The sequence below is a fragment of the Nannospalax galili genome, unplaced genomic scaffold, assembly GCF_000622305.1.
Source record: "Nannospalax galili isolate Female #2095 unplaced genomic scaffold, S.galili_v1.0 scaffold1994, whole genome shotgun sequence".
Taxonomy (NCBI): domain Eukaryota; kingdom Metazoa; phylum Chordata; class Mammalia; order Rodentia; family Spalacidae; genus Nannospalax; species Nannospalax galili.
In genome coordinates, this window is record NW_008334127.1 from 301,581 (window position 1) to 323,783 (window position 22,203).

Genomic DNA, 22,203 nt, shown 5'->3' on the forward strand with positions numbered 1-22,203 from the left:
TTCTACCTCCCTCTCTCGCCTCTCCCTCTATTATAAATTATGTAATACTGAAAGTACAGGGCAACATTTCTGAAGCCTTTTGTCATTACTATTATTACTTGTTTAAGCTACTGTATAAAATAATGGGCCTTATTAAGGTATTTTCATACAATGTACTTTGTTTTTATTCTTCCCCCCTCTTTGCCTTAAGTCATGGTTCCATCTACCTCCCTCTCTCGCCTCTCCCTCTATTATAAATTATGTAATACTGAAAGTACAGGGCAACATTTCTGAAGCCTTTTGTCATTACTATTATTACTTGTTTAAGCTACTGTATAAAATAATGGGCCTTATTAAGGTATTTTCATACAATGTACTTTGTTTTTATTCTTCCCCCCTCTTTGCCTTAAGTCATGGTTCCAACCCTGTGCATTTTATTCATTCTGCACTTCAAACTTTGCTTGGGACTGAGCCCTTTGGAATTTACTCCTGACCTGTTGTCTATCTGTTCTGGTTTCTAAAGTTTCTTTCTTTCTTTGCTACTTTACACCCTCACATATTTCATAGGATAGCTTTTCTATAACTACCCTGTTTATTCCCTGGAGATTCTAGAAGTAGATGTATGGATGTCATCTGTGATCTTCCCTCTTCACTTTCCACTTAATGGGTGGATTTCTAGGGCTATGTACTGGGAAAACAAATCTTTTTTCTATGGCACTGTCTTTTTCCCATTGTCAAATGCTACTTCATTCTATTTGTGAGATATATTTTTGGATCCTATTCTTTTCCATTCATTCTTTAAAACTTTCTATCTATACCATGTGTCCTTGATTGGTGTATCTTTACACTGAGAATTGAAATGTCAGTATTCTATTTTTCTCCTTTGACATTGTATTAGTTATTCTGTACCTTTACTTCTTTCATATAAACTTTAGAATCAGTTTGTTATTCAGAAAATAACTTGTCAGGGTTTTATTGAGATTGCATTGAATCTATAAAGGTCAAGTTGTAAAGAAGTGGTGTGATTGTTGATCTAAGAGGCCAATTTAACTGGATTAAAAGAGGCCTAGAACTTGGGAGATGCATCTGTATGCCCTTGAGAGCCTTTTCAGATAGGATTGACATGTCAGACAGTGAATAGAAGGAAAACACCTTCTTTGAATAGGGGTGAGAGTATCATGGGGTTAAACTGCCCCCATGAAGAAGAGAGGTGGGATAAAGGCAGTACATAAGCCATCATCTTTCCTGAGTGACAGCTTCTATTGCTGTCACCTGCTGATCTTAAACGTCAGCTGTTCAACATGTAATCAATACCAGCAACCCTGGAAGACGTTCCACATGAGACTGGGACTCTTAAATCTTCCTTCCTGGATTGAGAACCTAGGTCTCTGCCCCTCCAGCATGCAGTTAACCACTGTCAAACTGCCAGTCCACACCATATAAGCCAATGTAATGAATCCACGTTTATAATATACATACACAAATTTTTATTGGTTCTTATCCTCTAGAAAACTGTATCTCCAAGAACTGGAATTTTAACAATATGAACCATGGAGTATAGTTCCATTAATTTACATATTCTTTAATCTCTTCCATCAGAATTTTATAGTTTTCATCATATAAGTCTTGTACATATTTTTATGTTCTTTTAAGTAATTTATCCTCGTATTCATGTAAATAGTAATGTGATCTTTTTATTTCAAATCTCACTTATACTTTGTTGGTATAAAAGAAAGCAAATTTTAACATTATGCCCTGAAATTTTCTTATATTCAACTGTTAGTCCAAAACCATTTTTATTGTTCATTCTTTGGGATTTTCTACCTAGATAATCATACTGTCTGTGAAGAGAGGCAGTTGCTTATCTATAATGTCCCTATGTATACATCTTATCTCCTTATCCTCCCTAGCTTACCTAGGATTTCAATTATGGTGCTGAATAAGACTGATGAGAAAGGGGATCCTCACTGTGTTCCTCAACAAAGAAGCACTCTCGCCTCTGAAGGCTGAAAGTGAAATTGCCTGGAGGCTCTTTGCATATGCTCTTTACCAAATTGAGGGATTTCCTCTCTTTTTCCAGCTTACTTGATTTTTTAATCACAATTGAGTATTGAATTTGGTCAAAAATGCATGCCCACACTTATTGATATGATCATGTTTTCTCATTTAGTCTGCTGATATGATGCATGTTCATTGATTTTTAACTGTTAAGCTAGTTTGTCATACTGGAAAAATCCCAGTGGGTCATAGAATAAAATTCTGTTATACATTGTTGGTTTCATTTGCTGATGTTTCATTTCTGAGAGATACTGATTTATAGAGAGTTTCTTTCATATAAAGTCTCCATTATGGTTCAGAATTAATGTAATGTTGTCCACAGATAATCAATCAAGAAATGTGCTCTGGCTGAGTTTGGTGGCACACACTTTGGATCTCAGCACTCTGGAGGCAGAGGAAGATAGGTGTCTGCGAGATGGAGTCCAGCCTGTTCTACATAGCAAATTCTAGGCTAAGCGGGGCTACAAGGAGACCCTGTCTCAAAAAAAAAAAAAAAAAAAAAAAAAAAAGTATTCACTGTTTTTTTTTTGCTTGAAAGAAACAGTTTAAAAACTGATATTATGTCTTCTTATGTATTTGGCATAATTCACTAGTATAAACTAGGCCAGGTATTTTTGTTTTAAAAGATCCCCCATCATTGATCAACTGAAAACATTATATACATCAATTTGGATTATATACTTCTTTTTTTTTTTTTTTTTGGTCTTTTTGAGACAGGGTCTCCCTGTAGCTGCAGTTGGCCTAGATTCACCATGGAGACCAGGCTGGCCTCAAACTCACAGAGATCCACCTGCCTCTGCCTTCTAAGTGCTAAGATTAAAGGCGTGTGCCACCACACCCAGCTATACTTTATTCTTTTATTCTTTTTGTCTGTTTGGGGATTAAACCTGGGCCCTCACATGCTAAGCACATGTTGAATACTGGGCTTGTTGCCAATTTTGTCTAATCCTTCTTGTACAATCTTAGTCCTTTTCATTATGTCTAACACAATTCCATCCTTTTTTTTTTTTGCTTCTTCTTAATATTTACCTCTGACTTCCAATATCTTCCTCTTTATTTCTATATGAGACTTCATTGTGTGTTCAAGGCCAACCTGGTTGACATAGAAAGTTACAGGCCAGACAGTGCTACATAGTAAGACTCTGTCTCAAGACAAACTGAACTGATGGAATTACTCATGTTTTTAAAATGTTTAAAATCATTTTTACATCTAATGCATACTTTCAGATTTCAAGGAGTAAGGTACTGCTTTTGATACATTAACATTTTGTAGGAGGAAGTACCAAAATCAGTCTATTATGGTGCACTCCGAAATGGTGAATAAAAACACAAGCTATGTTCATACATGGACAGAGATGTAACAAAATACTAACACAAATAAAAATTCACAATTGAAAAATGGGTTGAAGCCAGAGGTGGTGGCACATGCCTGTAGTCCCAGCACTTGGGAGGCAGAGGCAGGTGGATCTCTGTGAGTTCAAGGCCAGCCTGGTCTACATAGTGAGTTCCAGGAGAGCTGGGGCTACAGGGAGACCCTGCTTCAAAAAGACAAAAAAAAAAAATGTTATGAGACTGTATCGGTGACTTGCATGCTTGGGATATTAACACTTTTGACCACAAAGCTATGAATTCCCAAGGATAGGACACAAACTAACCAATTGTCTATTTTTCACACAGCCATGGCCACAGCACAAAGTATTCCTGATGAGCATCAGCTCAGAAGCAAAGGGAGGCAAGGTCTACAAGAGATGCTGACAGAAGTGGGATTGTGTGTGCAATACTGGCTGCCTAAGCTTGAGGAACACCTGGGTGTGACCTGTGCACAGGCCTTCCTATACTTAGAAGAAAAAGACGTCCAGAAGCTGAAATCCCATGTACAACATCCCTGGGAGAAAAAGGCTCTAGAGAAGCTATTTGACCTCTCACAGTCCAATAGTCCCCCAGAGTTACAGGAGTCTCCAGCGGAGATGATAAAGAAAAGGCAGCAGCAGGCAAAAAAGGCATTTGAGGAGCTGAGGGACTTGCAGTCAGAGGGGAGGCACAGACAGGACAGAGCAGTGAAGAGAAAAGAAGCAGAGCTGAGACAGGCACTGGAGATCCCAGAAGAGTACTGGCCACTGCCTGAAGTGCCCCTAAGAGAAGTCACTGCAAACATGCAGAGACACCTCAGTCACGTGGAGCAGACACTGACCCACAGGCAAAACCTCCCAGACAGAGATCTGGTAAGATGGGCCTCTGGAGGACTGGCTCTGCAGGGAATTTATAAGACCAGCCACCAAAAGGACCTGATAGAAAGAAGAGAAGAGATACTCAGTGTCCCCAGAGAATTCTCACTCTTAGGACCTGAGCAGGGCAAAAGGATGGAAACAAAAGAATTCACAACATCTCAAGAAGAATCCCTGTTCAGCCAGACTGTGGAGAAGCTGGGCTTTGGTGTAATGGTATCAGCCAGGGCAGGAGGCAGGGGATTTAGCCTAGAAGGTGGAAGGAATCAAAGCAAACATTCAGAATCAAAGAAAACCAGTGAATTACATTCAAATCACTCCTATTTCTGCTCATCCAAGTTCAGCTATGTTCCACTGGCCTCCTTCCACTTTCGCGTTGATCAGCTCCAGCTCTCCAAAGCAGCTCTTCAGGAACTGAAAAGCATCGAAGAACTCCTAAATAACAGTGCTGGGCCAGACAGAATCCCCTTACTGAGGCACAGAACAGAAAGCTTCTTCCACAGGTTTGGCTCTCATGCTAACCAAGGCCCTGTTCACCTGGGGGGAATCTACTGCTGGAAGGCCATTGCAGAGGGATTCAAAAGTGAGCAACTGGCTGGTGTGAAGCAGCAGGCGGCAGAGGCTCTGGATATTTACATAAGGGGCAGCTACAGTGGCTTTGGAGTTAAAGTTCGTGCAAGCATGAATATGTCTGAAACTCATTCAAAGAAAACCTCTCAGAAAAGAACTTGTCAGAACCTTCGAACCAAAGTCCAGTTATCTGTGGCCCAGACAGGTGGGCCACCAGAAGCTGAAGGAATTGTCCAGTGGAAAGCCGGCCTTGTTGCCAGCAATCAAACCTGGTCTGTCACTGACCGGGGACTTCAGCTGGTGCCCATCTGGGACATCATCCTCTTCAGTCACAGAAGTGATTTTAGGAATGCATTTCAGCTGGCTAACTGCCTGAAGGACAACTACACTGTTCTGACTGGCCTTAATGCCCGTATCCAGGATGAAGAATTACTCAGTGCTGGGAAAGATGCTAGGCTTTTCCAAAAGAATATGAAATCCTGTGAGGTTTCTGATTATGACGGGCAGCTTAAGAAGCTCACAGACTTCATGCAAACATTAATTCAAAAACTTAAATCTTATGATATTTGGAATCACATGCACCTCACAGGCTGGGATCTGCAGAATTTTCTAATAAACACGGTCAATTTCCTTAAAGAGACAGCCAATTATGTAGCTCTTTTTTTCAAATCTTGGGTGTCTAGATTTCCAGATCCTCCTACATACAAACTGACAAACTTTCCTCAGACACAGTCCATCATGCAGCAGTCAGAGTTGGAGAAAGAACAAGTAAACATAACCTCATTTTGTGAATTCATTGAAAATTTAAAAGAAATTCACCAAAACCTCATTGAAGTGAAGGTCAAAAATGGATCCCCAGAAACAGTGGACGAAGCTCAAAGAAAGGCCACATACGAGGTCACCGCAGCTCTCGGCTCCTTCTTGAATCATCTCCGAGAAGCAGAGCAGCCAGACATGCAGCTCCTGCTGCTCTCCATTGCAGCTGCTGCAGGCTACCAGTCTGCAAACAGTATCTTTCAGCCTCTACTCCAGTGTGATGTATTAAACTTCCTCTTGGATCAAATGCAAACTGTCCAACATAGATACCAGAAGCTCCGAAATATTTGCAACTACAAGGCACAGGCATTCCTGGTGCTCACAGCTCTGAGTGCCACTGTTGAAATCACAGGTATTTCTACAGATGATAAAAGACAACGCTTGGCATTAGTAAGACAACACATAGGACAATCATTGTCTGCAGAAGTTGCACATGTCCTTTCACGACTTGGAGAAAACTTTCATGATTGGGAAAATGTAGAGAAAGACTTGAGATTACTCGTTGATGGGGATTGTGAAGCCACGACCTCTTCTTTACAAATGGACAAGGTGAAAAAGAAATTGCAACTTCTCCGTCATGAAATCAAAGAATCTCGTAAACAACTAAATATTGAAAACAATAAAAAGAAGATGATGAAGAACAGCCCTTTTCTAGACTTACTCAAGCGTCTAGGCCTAGAACATTTCTACCCAAAAAGGATGAGCAGAGCTAACTTCCATCTGATCTACAAGACTTCCGTGTACAACACCCAGCCCAAATCGGAGCAGGAACTGCCCTTCTATTTCCTGCAAAAGTTATTGATGCTGGATTGTGGGCTCAGACACCTGAAATTCCAAGATGCTGGAAACAGAGAAAATCAGGTCTATACTGGGCCCAAGAAACAGAAAAATGATGTTTTTGATCCATATGAAGAGATCTTTGAAGACAGTGACAATCCCACTAAGCCTTCAGCCACTGAGTCTCAGCCCCACATCCACCCAATGGATATCCAGATGGCCATTTTTCACTGTGCAGATGATCTCATCAAACAATATATTTTAACAAAACTTTCCATTTGCCAATATGCACTCCCCCTTTTGGTGCCAAACCCCCAAAATTCTCAAATTGAATTCTCTCTCTGGTCTCTCAGACAAATTAGGAGAAGTTGGAAAGATGCAAGAAAATCACAACAGGACCAGAGCTACAGTCACAAGAATCAGGCGATGTGCAGTGTCTCTGCCCCCATTGTGTCATTCATTAGAGTTGGAAGTGGCCTTTGTGCTTCCAAATCTCAGATCATGAGCTCTCTTCTCAGTAAACGTAAACACGATGTGTTTTTTCACAGACACTGCAGAGGAAGCAGTAAACACTGTGTCTTGATGGGGGGAGTGGTGGAGATCTGCTGGTTCTGTCCTGGAGGAGAAGAGGAGGACAGATTTGACAACTGTGTGGCCTTCACCAATCTTCACGGAGATGCCAAGGAGCATAAGCAGCAGCTTGCTTTCCTGAAGGAGGTCTCCTCCCTCATTGTGATCCTCATGTCAGCTTCTGATGACAGTAAAGAGAACCAAACACTCGTCAGAGACCTGTGTGAGTCACCAATACCTTTGATTTGCTTACTTGATGACAAAGAAAACATCATGACTAATAATACTGGCAAAAGGGTGAGAATTGGGGTCAGGAATAGAAATGAGGCATTATTAACAGAGAAGCTCACAACCACCATAAAGCATTTACTAGACCTCTCAAGCACTGCTGTTAGCATAGAGGACTGTTCAGAGGTGGCTCGAATACAAGGGTTCCTTGTTGATGAAGACCAGAGAGACTGCAAGGAAGCCAAAGAAAAGGCAGAGACAATAATGGCCCTTTTAGCAGAATCGAAGCTATCTCAAATAAAGGAAATCTTCCTGCCTCTCCAGGGACAACTATGGCACCTTTGGTGTGAAAAAGACAAAGAACTGTATCATCTGAGAGAAAAGGGAAATCGGAGCATTGAACAGCACAAGAGTGAGATTGAGACAGATAAGAGACTAATTCGATGTCAGCAGTTGGAAAAAGCCTTTCCCCTCAATGATTTAATGTGCTCTGTCCTTAAAATCCTTCAAGAACATTCAGAAACTCACAATAGACTCTACTTCTTAAAATGGCTTAGTATTTTTCTGGGAAACCTGAACAAAGACCACTTGGAAAAGTTACAGGAGAATCAAAAAAATACCTGGTCAATTATACAAAGAGAAAAACAGAAGAAGCAAAAGAGCAACTACATGAAACTATGTCAGAGTCAAATAGAAACTATTTCCACAGAGATTCTTAATTGTACCTTGGGAGTTGAGCACCTTCTCAGAGAAGTTGGTCAGATCTATGAAGCTCTGGAAGAAACTTCCTCCACTAGAGATAGCCTTTTTCTCTGCCTCCCCCAAATTGCTACAGACCTCATGATCTCTGGTGTTCCCATTGAGCTGATGGATGGGGATGCTTCATATGTGCCTCTCAAGTGGGTGGCAGCTGTTTTTGACAAGATCTCAGAGAAACTTGGAGACAAGCAGCTGTTTGTTCTCTCTATCCTTGGCCTGCAGAGCTCAGGGAAGTCCACCCTGCTGAATGCCCTTTTTGGGCTGCAGTTCACAGTCAGTGCAGGCAGGTGCACCAGGGGGGCCTACATGCAGCTCCTGAAGGTGGAGGAGACATTCACAAAGGAATTTGGATTTGACTTTGTGCTGGTTGTAGACACAGAAGGACTTCGGGCCCCAGAACTCAACAACAAATCCCAGAACTGGGACAATGAGCTGGCAACCTTTGTCATTGGACTTGGAAACTTGACTCTGATCAATATTTTTGGGGAGAATCCCTCAGAGATGCAAGATATCTTACAGATAGCCGTCCAAGCCTTTCTGAGAATGAAACAAGTAAAACTCTCCCCCAGTTGTCTCTTTGTCCATCAGAATGTGGGAGAAGTTACAGCTAAAGACCAAACTATGGAAGGACGATGGAGGCTATTGGAGAAGCTAGATAAAATGGCAGCATTAGCTGCAGAACAGGAAGAGTGCTTTCATGTGACTCGCTTTAGTGATGTCATCAAGTTTGATGTCAATAATCACGTCTACTACTTTGCCCACCTCTGGGATGGCAATCCTCCAATGGCCCCTCCCAATCCTCGCTACAGCCACAATGTGCAGGAACTGAAGAGTAGAATTCTGTTGACTGCCCAACAGGAATCTAGGAGAAGCATCATGAAGATCTCAGATGTCAAAACCCGAGTTCAAGATTTGTGGAAAGCCCTGGTGAGTGAGAACTTCATTTTCAGTTTCAGAAACACACAAGAGGTTATGGTCATGAGCAAACTGGAAACCATGTATAACCAGTGGACCTGGGTGCTGAGGAGTCACATCCTAGACTTACAGAATCAGCTGAACAATCGGATTCAGAATGGGAAAATCCTGACAATCACAGCAGACGTGCTTGAAGATCCAGTTAATAAGAAATATGAAACTGTCAACCAAGAATTTGAAAAATATTTTAAAGAAGACCCAGATAGTGAAATATTGATTCAGTGGAAAGCAAATTTTGAACATAAGCTACTGATCGTTAAAGATGCACTTATTTCAGAAACCAGAAGGAAAGCCAATGAACTCATTAATCTGAAAAAAATCCAAGAAAGGCTGAACAGCCAGAAGACACTTTATGAAACTCTATTATTAGAGAAGAGTCAAAAGTTGGCCTTAAGTGTTAAGGGCAAAGAATTAAGTAATGAAGAATTACATAAGAAATTCAATCAACTTTGGACAAACTTGGTCCATAATGTATCCTCTGCTGCCCCTCTTATCACAGAACCTAATATTGACTTGGATTGTGAAAATATCCTTTGGGAGCATTTTAAAAATGAGAAAAATCTGTCACAAAAATTAAAGGGAAATTTGGGGGAAGCATTTCAAGTCAATTATATGAAACATATCCTAATGAGAAAAGAAAATTTCAGTACAAGGGGCTTAGAAATCTGTCAGAAAGAATCAATCAATGAGACTACTAATAACATTCTTTCAAGAGTTAATGAGATGATTAAAAACATTTGGAAGCAAAAGCGTGATTACAGTCAGAATGATTTCCATGAAATCCTAAGAATAATAGAAGAAGGAATAAAATCTGTGCCCACTGAAGAAGGATACACATTGACAAGGGACTACAGCATTGACTTATCTATGTATTTATTCCAAAGAGCATCAAGGAGCTTTAAGGAATTGCACAAGGCATTCAAGAGAGCAAATGACCCTGTGAACTATCTGGAAAGCAAGAAAGATGATTTCTTCCTGAGCTTTAAGATTTCCTGCCAAGGTGCAACCTCCATCACATCCTTTGTTGACTTTCTGTGGCTCAAGCTCATCCCCGCTATCTCTGCCTCCATATGGGGGAAACTGGGTCCCAAAATAGCTGGAGACATGCGAGCCACCTGCCCTGCATTCAATGGGAACAGGGCTAACCTGGAGAAACACATTCTCTTCTCTCTGGCAGAAGAAGAAAATTTTGATCATTATTGGAAATACATTCATCATCCCAATTCCTTTTTTAAGGATTACATTGGATACCATGTTAGAAGATACTGTTCAGAAGAGGGAGCTCCAAGAATAAAGACTTTTTTAACGATGAGTTTAGGTCACATCAGGAGTGCCATCCTTACTGCCATTCATGAGTCCACAGCTGTAGCTAAAGGTGAAAGCAGCACAGTGTCCAGGTGGCTGGATCTGTTCTGTGATCACCTGGGGAGCAACCTGATCTTCCCCCGAAGTGACTTGATGAGCATTGAACATCAGGAGATAAAAGATATTGAGTTTCTCAAAGAAGCCATGAGTGCAGCTTTGGATCTTGCAATGGGAAAAGTAGAAGAGGATTGCTCGAGTAAACCTGTAGATGAATTGTTTCCTGAAGTTGAGAAAATTCTATCTGAACATCTCTGTGGCTGTTGGAAACAGTGTCCCTTCTGCAAAGCAATTTGTACAAACACCATTCCTTCCCATGAAGGTGACCACAGTGTGCCCTTCCACCGTCCTCAGGCTATTACAGGGTGGCATAAGCATAATACAGAATACTTTGTCATTCGCTGCTGCTCTAGTTCTGTGGCAAGTGACCGTTCATTTAGATTATCAGATGGTGCAAAATTCCCATATAAACAATATCGGAAGGCAGGAGGTAATTTTGCTACATGGAGCATCACTCCAGACTCATCGGCCCAGCCATATTGGAAATGGTTTGTTTGTCAATTTAAGTCAAATCTAGAAATAAAATATAGTAAAAAATTTACACGTAAAGGTACAATCCCAGATACATGGGACAAAATCACAAAGCAAGATGTGCTGGATGACTTGAAGAAATAATACTCTGTGACCACAAAGGAGCTGTAGTATCTGAACAACAGAGTCATAGGACCCAATCTTAAGAAGAATCCTCCTTATAACTAGAACTTACAATATTCAAGTCTATAAATGGAGTAAGTAAAAGTAACTCAATTACCATTTCAAGATTTTAAAATTTCCTATTAACATGGTTTTATTTAACTATGTCTTGATTCCTTCTGATTTAAAAATAAAGTCCTAGCCTGGTATAGTGCTGCATGTCTTTAGTCCCAGCTCTTGGGAGACAGAGTCAGGTGGATCTCTGCGAGACAGATGACAACCTGGTTGGTTACACAGTGAGTTCTAGGCCAGATGGGGATATAGGGAGACCCTGCCTCAAAGAAAAAATGTTCTAAAATATGTGACTACATGATAAAAATCAAGTAAAAATCATTAAAAATATTTCATTCATAATTACAATTTTGAAATGTTTATTATTTGTTTATTTATTTATTTATTTAATTTTGTGTGCATGGTTGTTTGCCTGCATGTATGTAAGTGCATGTGTCTGCATTTCCCATGGAGATCAGAAGAGTGTGTCAGATCCCCTGGAACTAGAGTCATGGACAATTGCTGACTGCCATGTGGGTACTCGGAACCAAACCAGGTCCTCTGTAAGAGTAGCCAGAGCTCTTAACTGCTAATATGTCTCTCAAGCCCAGATTTATTTTATTTGTATGTGTATTTGTGTATGAGTGTGTATACGTGCAAGTGTGTAGAGGTGTCATTGGAGGTGAGAAGAGGGCAACGGAGCCCCTGGAGCTAGGATGACAGACAGTAGAGAGCCGCGTGACTTGATTGCTGGAAACCTGATCTTCCGCAAAAGCAGCAAGGGCTCTTAACTACATTCATCTCTCCAGCCCCTATATCATATTTATTTGTCATGAAATGTTTGTTTAGATATGTTGCACCAAAAATGCATCTCTGAGATGCACATCTTCAATGCAACCCCTACATGTAAGTTTAAATCATCTTGAAACTCTCACCAGACATTATGTAGCAGATGGTGATTAGCACAGAAACCCACAATTAGTCAATGTGCAGAGAAAAAGAGACCACAGAGTGCTTATTCCTGAATGGAACACCTATATCAAACCTCTGCCTCTCAAGGCTCAGGGATCATTGTAGAAGAAGAAGAAAGATTGCAAGAACCAGATGGGTGGATGAGCACAAGGAAACAGAGTCTTCCAGACAACTGGTCCATTATTCATATGAACTCACAGCAATCGTGACAGTACCCACAAGTCCCACAAAAGCTCAAACCAGACAACCCTAGCATAGACATGGGGAAATGGGTAAGAAACCCCAACCCTGAGAAATTTTTGGCAATTGATACAGACAGTGTCTTACACAGCTGGGACTCTTGGTGGGCCCAGTACTTTCCCTGAGCACTCTTAGATTCAGCTTTGCTTACCTTTACCTCTGCCTCATTTATCACAATAAGGCATACAAACAAGCAGACTCCTTATTCTGTCAATGAGAAAATCTAGAAAGATTTTCCTGAAAACCTATCAGTTCCTACCTTTAAGATCGGGATGAAACAACAAAACATTTCACTTTTATTAGTCAATTAATTCTGCTATGTATAAAGCATACTTGGGTGACAAGTAATTTTCAGTTGATGGTTACTGAGGTAGGACGAACCACTGTCCTTTGGGGCCATGGCTGCTAGTAGGTTGGTAGTCCATGCCCCAGTGCATGGCTCTACACCAGGGACATATGAGCATCACTAATTGGACTCAGGAGATTATCAACAACAAAAACTGGAGGACATGAAGTTGGGAGAGTGACAGGGTGAAGTCACTAGGGTAAGTTAGGGGGACATGATATTGAATGGATATGATCAACATATCATGTGTATAACATTTTCGCAGGATAAATAAAAATATTATTTAAACAACAATAACAACAAACATCTTTCCTTGCACATCCCCCTTCCCAAGTCTCAAATTATTTTAAGTCTTGAATATCTCCATTTCAATTAAAACCCACTGGAGTAACAATATTGAGAAACCTTTTTTTCCTTAAAAATAGACACCAAAAGAGAAAATAAAAAGGCCATAGAGGAATAAACAACCTTATAGTTGTATATAAAAGTTACTTTGATGTTGACTCAGCAAGTAAGGGCACATGATGCCAAGCCTGACAACCTGAGTTCTATTCCTGGAACCTGCATGGGAGAACTGACTCTTGCAAGATGTCCTCTGACCGAAACATAAAAAGAAAAATTAGAGAATTACTTCCAAGATACACATGTATGCATACAAATCATATACATATGCAAAATACTTTATCTTAAACATGTCAAGAATACCAACATAGGTATTGTGTAGGATGAGCACAAATAAAAATGGAAAAAAATGAAGTGTCCACAAGTATAGGGTCACCAAGCTATGCAAATGACCAGGGAGATCTAGGCTTTTATTTATATTCCTCCACTCTAGTTACTAAGTTAGATTTCGTGCATGTAAGGTAACCCAAAAATTCTCTTTCTCACATTATGTATTACATGTCAGCATAAACAAAAAAGTCAAAGAAACTTTTGAGATTCCTCTTATTGTATTCAGTACAATTCAAACAGGAAAAAAAGTACTCACTTTGGGTGATTCTAGAATTTAAAACCTTGTCCACCTGCACATCAGGTAATAAGTCTGCTTGTGGTTACTAATAATACCACCTAAATTAATTAGTGAATTAAAGCTGTCTTTTTGTTTTTGCCAGTGCAAAACAAAACTTGTTTGGACTTGTGAAAGACAGAGTGACATGATCATAATTATCCTAATGAACCAAGGTTTCTGAACACAAAAATAAAACACTACATTAACATTTATAAAGAACTTCTGTTTAGTTATGTTTTAATTATTAGAGGCTTGTTTGTATGTTAAATGTGTTTGCATTACACAAATATACAATCTTTCTAAAATGCAAAAGTTAAGAGAATAGTTTTCCAAGCTGGTATTCTTCAAACCAAAATTTTTAGAATTGATAGTGATTTTTTATTTGTTTTTGTTGAATTTTTGTGTATTTCATACACAACATCTCAAACATTCTTAATCATCTTTATACCCTCGTCCGCACTGGCACTCTTCCATAGCACCCACCACCAGTGGAACCTACGTACTCTGTCATCCCTGTTAAGGCCCACTGTGTCAAGTAAGTGTCCACAGCCATTCCCCAGTGCAAGTCCATCTACTGAGGTCTAGTCTGCCTATCTAGAGTCCCTTATTTTAGGAAGATCAGCTCTTCACCTAACAGCAATCAGTTGCCAATATTTCTTCAGATAAGATTGAGGTCTGCTGTTCATTTTCCCAGTTCTATGCTGGGTTTTTGTCTGCCTGAGTTTCAATGGGACTTGTGTATGCTGATATCATTGCCATAGAATCACACGAGCAGGTTCCCAGGAGCTTGTAGGACTCTGTTTCCATATGGTCATGCATCTCCTCCCTGGCTCTTATAATCTTTCTGCCCCCTCTTCTGGAATGATCCCTGAGCCTTGGGTGGGTGAAGTTTAATAAAGGAGTCCTGTCCAAGAACCAGAATTCAGTAAACTCTTGATTTCTACACTTTGGTCATTTGTGGTTTTTTTTTTTTTTATGTTCCTTACCCTCTGCTACATGAGGGAGCTTCATTAATGAGAACTGAGAGATTTATTAGTGTCCTCCTCTTTACCCCTGTTCTATGTCCCATGTGCTTTAGGTGAAGAGGTTGCACTGAAGTGCGTGTCACTTAGGCCTGTGAAATGCATAGACAATATCTGTGTGTGACCAGTTATAGTAATTGGTAATAGTCTGTAACTGGTGCAAAATGAGCTTCTTTGATGAGTGGTGACTGGAATATTTGTCTTAAATATAAGGCTACATATTTTGCACAAATTAAGAAATCACATTAGTCTAGGGATGTGACAGTCTTGTGGTTTTCTCTAAGGCCTATGACCACTCCAGCCATGTGTATTTGGTTATGTTTACAGTACAACACTTGAGTTTCCTCCCACTGAGTGGGCTTTTAGTCCAATTAGATAACTGTTGATTGCTCCCAAGACAAAAGTGCCACTATTGCACCAACGTTGTATGCTGTGCCAGTCACTGATGTGGTTATTTGGTCTTGAAGCTGGTGTTGGATGAAGCTGATGTTTTCCCTTGGCACCTTCATAGCACTCTCCAAAACTATGAGAGCTAGCCTTCAGGGGACGTGGTTTCAGGTCAGTTGTAGAGCTATTGCTCCAAATCCTGTGTCTGAACTATGTTCTGTCTTCAGCAGTAGAGTCTTACCTTCAAGTTCTGGGAGGCCATCAAGGGCTGTGGCAATAGCCTGAGTAATTTTTGGAGCCTCTTGGGCCAGAATTGATGGCTATTTAAGGCTCATTTTCTGTGCTCCTAATTATATCATGATTCTTATCTTTGAAGAAATAGAATCACACACATCAAAACATTTGACTTTCCACAGAATACCTTTCTGATAGTTTAAAAGATTGAATATTAGCCAAGTGTGTTGGCACACATATTTAATTCTAGCACTTAGGAGGCAGAGGCCTATAGATGTCTGTAAGATGGAAGCCAGTTTGGGCTGCATAGGGAGCTCCAGGCTGACTAGAGCAGCAGGGAGAACCTATATCAATTTTTTTAATTGATAGTCCAGGCAGTGTACATGTGAAAAAATATATTCATTTTAGAAATAAACATAACCAATACAGATAAGTATTATGTGAAAAATTCTGTCAGTTACTTGCAGCATGATGGGAATTTCAAAGTATGTTTAGATATATATACCCAGGAACACCACTAAATGGACTTAGTGCTTTACAGACTTATAAGTGTATTATATGTGTATATATAAAAATAATGTTCAAAGAAGAGAAAGGGAGTTGGGGGGCATTGGGGGAGTTGGAAGGGGGAGTGAGAGCAGTCAAAATGATGCAAATACAATACTCATGTATTAAATTCTCACAAAAATATTTACATTATGTTTGGAGATATAAAGAGAGCCTGTTTAATTTAAGACAGGAGCATAAGAACATTTAAAAACTTTGCTACTGCTTTTACAAAGTAAAGAAATTAAGAAAACTATTGAGGGCTAGAGAGATGGCTCAGCATTAAGAGCATTGGCTGCTCTTACAGAGGACCCAGGTTTGGTTCCCAGAACCCACATGGTGGCTAACAGTCATCTGAAACTCCAGTTCCAGGGGATCTGATACCCTCTTCTTCACCCATGGACACTGCACCACACAGGTGGCCTTACATACATGAAGGCAATACACTCATATGCATAAAGTAAAAACAATAAAATCTTTTTTAATTTTTAATTATTTATTTAATAACCACATGATTAGAAGAAGCATTCATTACAGCATTAACATATTTAATAACAATTTCCAGAGCAAAGATGCATCTCTTTCAAAACTGGCTGTAAATTTTTAGGTTCACAGTTGTATTAATACAGCTATATAATATTGAGCTCAGTATAAACCCTATAAGACATAAAATTGAATGAGGTTTTAACCTTTAAAAAAGGTCTCCATTTCATTCTTAAAATACACAGTTTCATACAGAAAAATTCATTTTTAATGTAATTGACATTAAGATGTTTGTACATGCGTTTCTAATCTCTATGTATCTGATTATTACTAGACCATAGTCCATTTCTGAGATCCTTGGCACCTGAGCATGGATATAAAGTCATCAGGGAGATTTCAACAGTAATGCAAAATCTATTTTTTAAAAGAAAACTATTGAACTTTCGGTTGATTCCTCTTTCCCATGTGCTGTTTTTATGAGATTGGACCTCTAAGTAGTCTCAGGAAACTGTGTAACAAGGCATTCATTTTCTTATACTCCTAAATAGAATGGTATTGCAAAAAGGATGAGAATGAGCTTCAAATATAGCCTCTTGAAAGATTTCACAAAAGGCCAGCTTCTTATGGGATACAGCTCTCGCTTTACACCTGATATATGTTACACTGGGTAAAAAAAAAAAAAAAAGTCCATTTAAAATTTTGTCCAAGGGAGCAATCAAGCTGGAACTAATATAGAAGCTCCATTCCTGAAGACTAGTTCCATAGTATCAGAAGATATTCTACAAATTGCCAGGGGAAAAAGCCAATCAATATCTCCACCCAGCTGTAAAGTCCATGAATGACAACCATGACTGGCCCAGCAAATAACCTCCACTGGTACAGTACAGGCATGTTTATCTTGGGGTTAATCAACAGTTGTCAAGTTGGATTTAAAGCCTGCTCAGTATAAGGGAATTCACATGTGGTACTATAAACATAGTCAAATACACATGGCTGGAGAGGTCATACATCCTACAGAAAAATCTGCCCCTGTCATGTCCCTGGACAAACATAATTTTACTGTATTCTAAATATGAAACCTTATATTTACAGACAAATGTACCTCTCGCCATTCATCTAAGAAGCTTCTTTTTCCAATAGGTGCAGACTATTACAAAGTTCCATAGCTGGTCAAATGCAGAAAATAATTATCTGTGAGGTGCCCAGCCTTAACAGACACATCCACAAAGCAAACTCTACACCTAAGACTCAGGGAACAAAGCAGAATATGTGGTGGAAAGGATACTAACTCATCTCCAGTTGTCACTAGGGATACATCCTCATTCACCAGATGGTAATTAAGCCAGAAGGTGACAACTGGTCAAAGTTCAGAGAATAAGATAAATAAACCCTTTCCTCCCCAAGTTGGTAGTGGTCAGAGTGTTTTGTCACAGCAATGAAGAACAAACTAAGACAGGAGGCCTCTCCTCTCTGGCACTGTATTCCTTATCATACAGCCCCCAGGTATACATATGCACTAATGTTCAGGCACCGTAAGTACATTTCTTAGGGGGTATCAGAGGCAACACATTTCCCTCTAGCTTCCCTAAACCCCCCAAGATCCAATCATCTCTACTCTCCCTCTACCTCAACTAATCTCCCTCATCCCTCCCCAGTTCAAGTGTCCCTATTATTCCCTCCCTCCCCTCAATAGCACCCACCTCCTACCATCTCCCCCTCTCCTGATTTCCCTCCTACACCACCAGGCCCCATGCATGTCCCTTCCTTCTCTGTCCCAGCTATACACTCCTACTTTTCCCACCTCCCCCCTAGTAACATCTGCTCCCTACTATTCCCCTGTTTCGGGTTCTTCTTCTCCTTTACTCTAATAAAAAGGAGATCCATGGCATATGTGTACAATCCAATGGATTACCATAAAGTGAAACACCAAATGATGTCATGCAGATTAAGAAATAGAACTTTCAGGGGTTGGAGAGATGGCTCACCAGTTAAGAACACTGGTTGTTCTTGAGGAGACCCAGGTTAGAATCCCAGCATCCACATGGGAGCTAACAACTGTCCATAGCTCCAGTTCCAGAGGATCCAACAGTCTCTTCTGTCCTCCGTGGGCATTGCACAGCACAGGTGCACTTACCTACACACAGGAAATACACGCATACACATAAAATTAAAATTAAAAAAAAAGAAATAGAATTTTCTGGGCATCACAGAACCCCCTTATAAGTACTGCTATGCTGCTTATTAAAGCAATCTTATAATGTGTACACATACACATAAAATTAAAATTTAAAAAAAAGAAATAGAACATTCTGGGCATCACAGAAACCCCTTATAAGTACTGCTATGCTGCTTATTAAAGCAATCTTATAATGTGTACTTAGACATTCAGCACATGACTTCTGAAGTCATAGCACCACAATCCAGTAACATTCTGTGTTACATTTCATTGACTAAGGATTCTCTAGCATTGCTGAAGACGTATCATGTGAAAGTCTCATTCAAATAGTAAAGGTGGCTGGTACTCATGGTGCAATTACCATCTGAAGGTACAAAGTTCTTTTCTGTATTAAATAACTTAATCCTTCACCCCAAGGGACAGGTGAGAACCATGAGACAAAAACAGTGAAAATTCCCCCAAAGCACACAATTTTAAATGAGAGTCTGGACCCCAAGCCTGGCAGTTTGACTTCAACATCCACAGCTTCAGTCATAAACCTAAGCTGCCCTTACCCGTGATTTTACTTTCAAAATAAATGAGAATAGACCTTGTAATATGAGAAATTATTTTAGGATTCCTGTCCCTTTCTTATTAATGATTATTCTACTTCAGTTAATTCTTTCCTGTAGCCTCATGGATTAAATTGTGTTATTGTTCAGTTCAAAGGATTCCTTCACTGTCTTCTATAGAACTGGCTTAGTGATCACAAGATCCTGTAGTCTATTTTTATTTTATTTATTTGTTTGTGGTTGTGCATGTACCACAGTGTAAGTATGGAAGTCAGAAGAAAGCTTTCAGAACTTGATGTCCTCCTTCAACTATGTGGGTGGTGGGGTCCTGAGTCTTGTCAGCAAGTGCCTTTACCTTCTGAGCCATCTTAGCAGCCACACCTTTCATCTATTTTTATTAGAAGTTTTTCAATGTTCATACAATATAATTTGATGGTATTTAGATCATACCTCCCTCATCTGCACCTCCTTCCACTGTCCCCTACTGCCCAATTCACTATACTCCATTATATATACTATTTTTATCATGTAAAGTTTTATTTCTCTTCAATTATGACAGAGAGTCCTATGGCATGTCACTATATGGGTTGCAATTTGTCATTCTTTTAAGACTACAAAATCAAAATGTTAGGAATCAATATACAACTTTCAACAACTCCAAATATTAATGGTCTCAGTTCCCCAATCACAATACAAAAACAGATTAGATCAAAGAGCAGAAACTATCCACTTGTTGCCTCCAAGAAATTTACCTCACCATAAAAGACAGACACTACCGTAGGGTGAAAGGATGAAAAGAAGGTATTTCTAAGCAGATGAACCTAGGAAACAAGCAGGTGTTGCTGTTCTAATAGCTGGAAAAATAGGATTCAAACTGAAGAAGAAGAGGAAGAAGAAGAAGAAGAAGAAGAAGAAGAAGAAGAAGAAGGAGGAGGAGGGAGGGGAGGGGAGAGAGGGAAGGGGATGGGGAGAGGGAGAGGGAGAATGGGAAGGGGAAGGGGAAGAGAAGGAGGAGGAGGAAGGGGAGGAAGGGGAGGGGGACAGGGGGAGGAAAGCCACTGTAGTAAAATCCATCAATGGGACATTACGATTCTAAGCATACATGCCACAAAGACAAGAACATCATATTTCTTCTCATATGTAGATGTGGGATGTGAATTAACTTTTCTTTGTTGTTTTGAGATAATGACTGACTTGAAAGGATTCTCTAAGAAAGCACAACAGATTAGAGGTTATAATACTTCTGCATGAACCTGCAAGTGGCACATTTGAAGGATAATTTTATTTTGAAAAACCACTCTCAAGGATGGCAAGAGGGCTCCAAGGTTAAGAGTGTTTGCTGATCTTCCAGAGGATGTGAGCTTTGTTACCAGCACCCACCTTGACACCTTGTGTGAATCACTGATAACTTGACTCCTGTGAATCTGAGGCCATTTTCCCCCCTCTGTACCTGCACACATGTGGTATACATGTGTGCACACACAAATAAGCAAATAAATATTATTTTATCAATCCTTTCTTTCCTATAGAGTTTGTGACTGTGGACCTTGGGCATGAATGTGAGAACTATTTTACTTCCATACATAGTGTATGAGACATTTGTATGAAACAAATAATCTTCTTTCTAGGGAAGCTATGCAGATTCAGAGTGAGTAGTGATCTTTTATACTGCACTTGAAAATTGCTAGTCTGTCAGGATGCAATTGAATTCTCCAGCATGTCAGCAAAGTACATAGGTACTGCCACATCACTGGCCATTTCTGCTTTAAGTCCATCCCTACAATTTCCGTGATATCCACAGTATTGAGCTATGTCATGTTAAAAGCATCTCAAGACCTTCAGTGGAAATGATTCTAATAAATTCTCTACACTTACCCTTCAAGAGCTCCATCAGTGGATGTATGAATTTTAGACTGATTACATACTTGATAAAATGAACAATCATATCTATAAAAGTACAGGATTGAAAATCGGCTTGGTATGGAGTCATACTTGAGTTCCAGGTACAGATTTACATAATCAAGGTCACTATTAGTACACAGGGCTGGGATAGACATAATATTAGATAGTGTTCTCAAATATATTGAAAAAAACATGGGACTATCTGTGAGAAAAATCCCACTGATAGTTAACTGAGGAAAGAAGACAAAACCATACGACGAGTGGTACTATCCCCTGGGTTGGGTCACAGATTGAGCAAAAAAAGAAAAAAGGGAAAGCAAGGTGAGCACAACCATTCATTGCTCTCTCTGCCCTGACTCTGAACACAACGTACCAGCTCTCTCACCCTCGGCTACCAGAGCTGAGGGTTGTTCTTCCTGCCATGCCTCCCCTGCTGTGATGGACTGTACTGGTAATCTGTGAGTCAAGACAAACCCTTCATTTAATTACTTCCTTATAGGTATTTTGTCATAGTAATGATTAACTTACACAGAAAATTGTACCAAGGAGTGGGGCCAGGGGTTTGATAATTTGCCTATGTGCTTTGTAAGCCTTTGGAACTGATTTGTGGGAGGAATGTGGAAAGGTTTAAAGCAATAAGTTGGAGAAGGCCTAAAATGAAGTAAGCAAAGTGCTTAGTGGCCTATTCTGGTGAAAGAGTGGAAGAGTACAGCCAGCAGAAACACAGAGCAGAGACCATGTTCACAGGCTTCAAGAGGGCAAGTTCCTGTGAACAGATATTTGTAGATTCAATGGCAGATGCCAGATATTTTTAAAAAGCTCTCTAACTGCCCTCAGGCCTCTCTTGGGGTAAGTCTATCATGCAGCCCTCCATGCCTTGACTCCCCCAGCCACGTTCACCCTTCCATCTCCCCTGCTGTTCTCTACTCCTAGCTTGGGCCCTGTGCCATTCCTAGTCTTGGGGCCCCAGACACCCGGGGAGCCAGTGCTGCTTCCCGATCCTTTTCACCTGGACCGGCTTGGTGCCTTCCTTGGTCCCCAGGAGCACTGCCTCTGGACCCGGCCCCGCCCTCACCTCTCCCTGCTTCCCTGGACCTGCACCACCCGCTAACTCTCCTGGTGTGCTCTCCTATCCTCAGGCCTCTTGGGGTGGGTCTATCACGGAGCCCTCCGCTCCTTGACTCCCCCCCTCCCCTGGCCTCATTCGCCCTTCCATCTCCCGTGCTGTTCTCTGCTCCTGGTTTGGGCCCTGCACCATTCCTGGTCTTGGGT

The 22,203-nt window shown here is 40.3% G+C and overlaps 1 protein-coding gene across 2 annotated transcripts in view; it reads left to right on the plus strand.

The window, feature by feature from the left end:
• The window catches only part of LOC103730957 (interferon-induced very large GTPase 1-like), a 19,996-nt gene extending 8,734 nt beyond the window's left edge, over positions 1–11,262 (plus strand). For both annotated transcript variants that reach the window (XM_029561706.1, XM_008829269.3), the window contains exon 2: positions 3,715–11,262. In XM_029561706.1, the coding sequence (XP_029417566.1) occupies positions 3,717–10,994 (7,278 nt within the window). In that variant the 5' untranslated portion in view covers positions 3,715–3,716 and the 3' untranslated portion in view covers positions 10,995–11,262. The remainder of the gene's footprint in view (positions 1–3,714) is intronic.
• Positions 11,263–22,203: the final 10,941 nt, after the last annotated feature.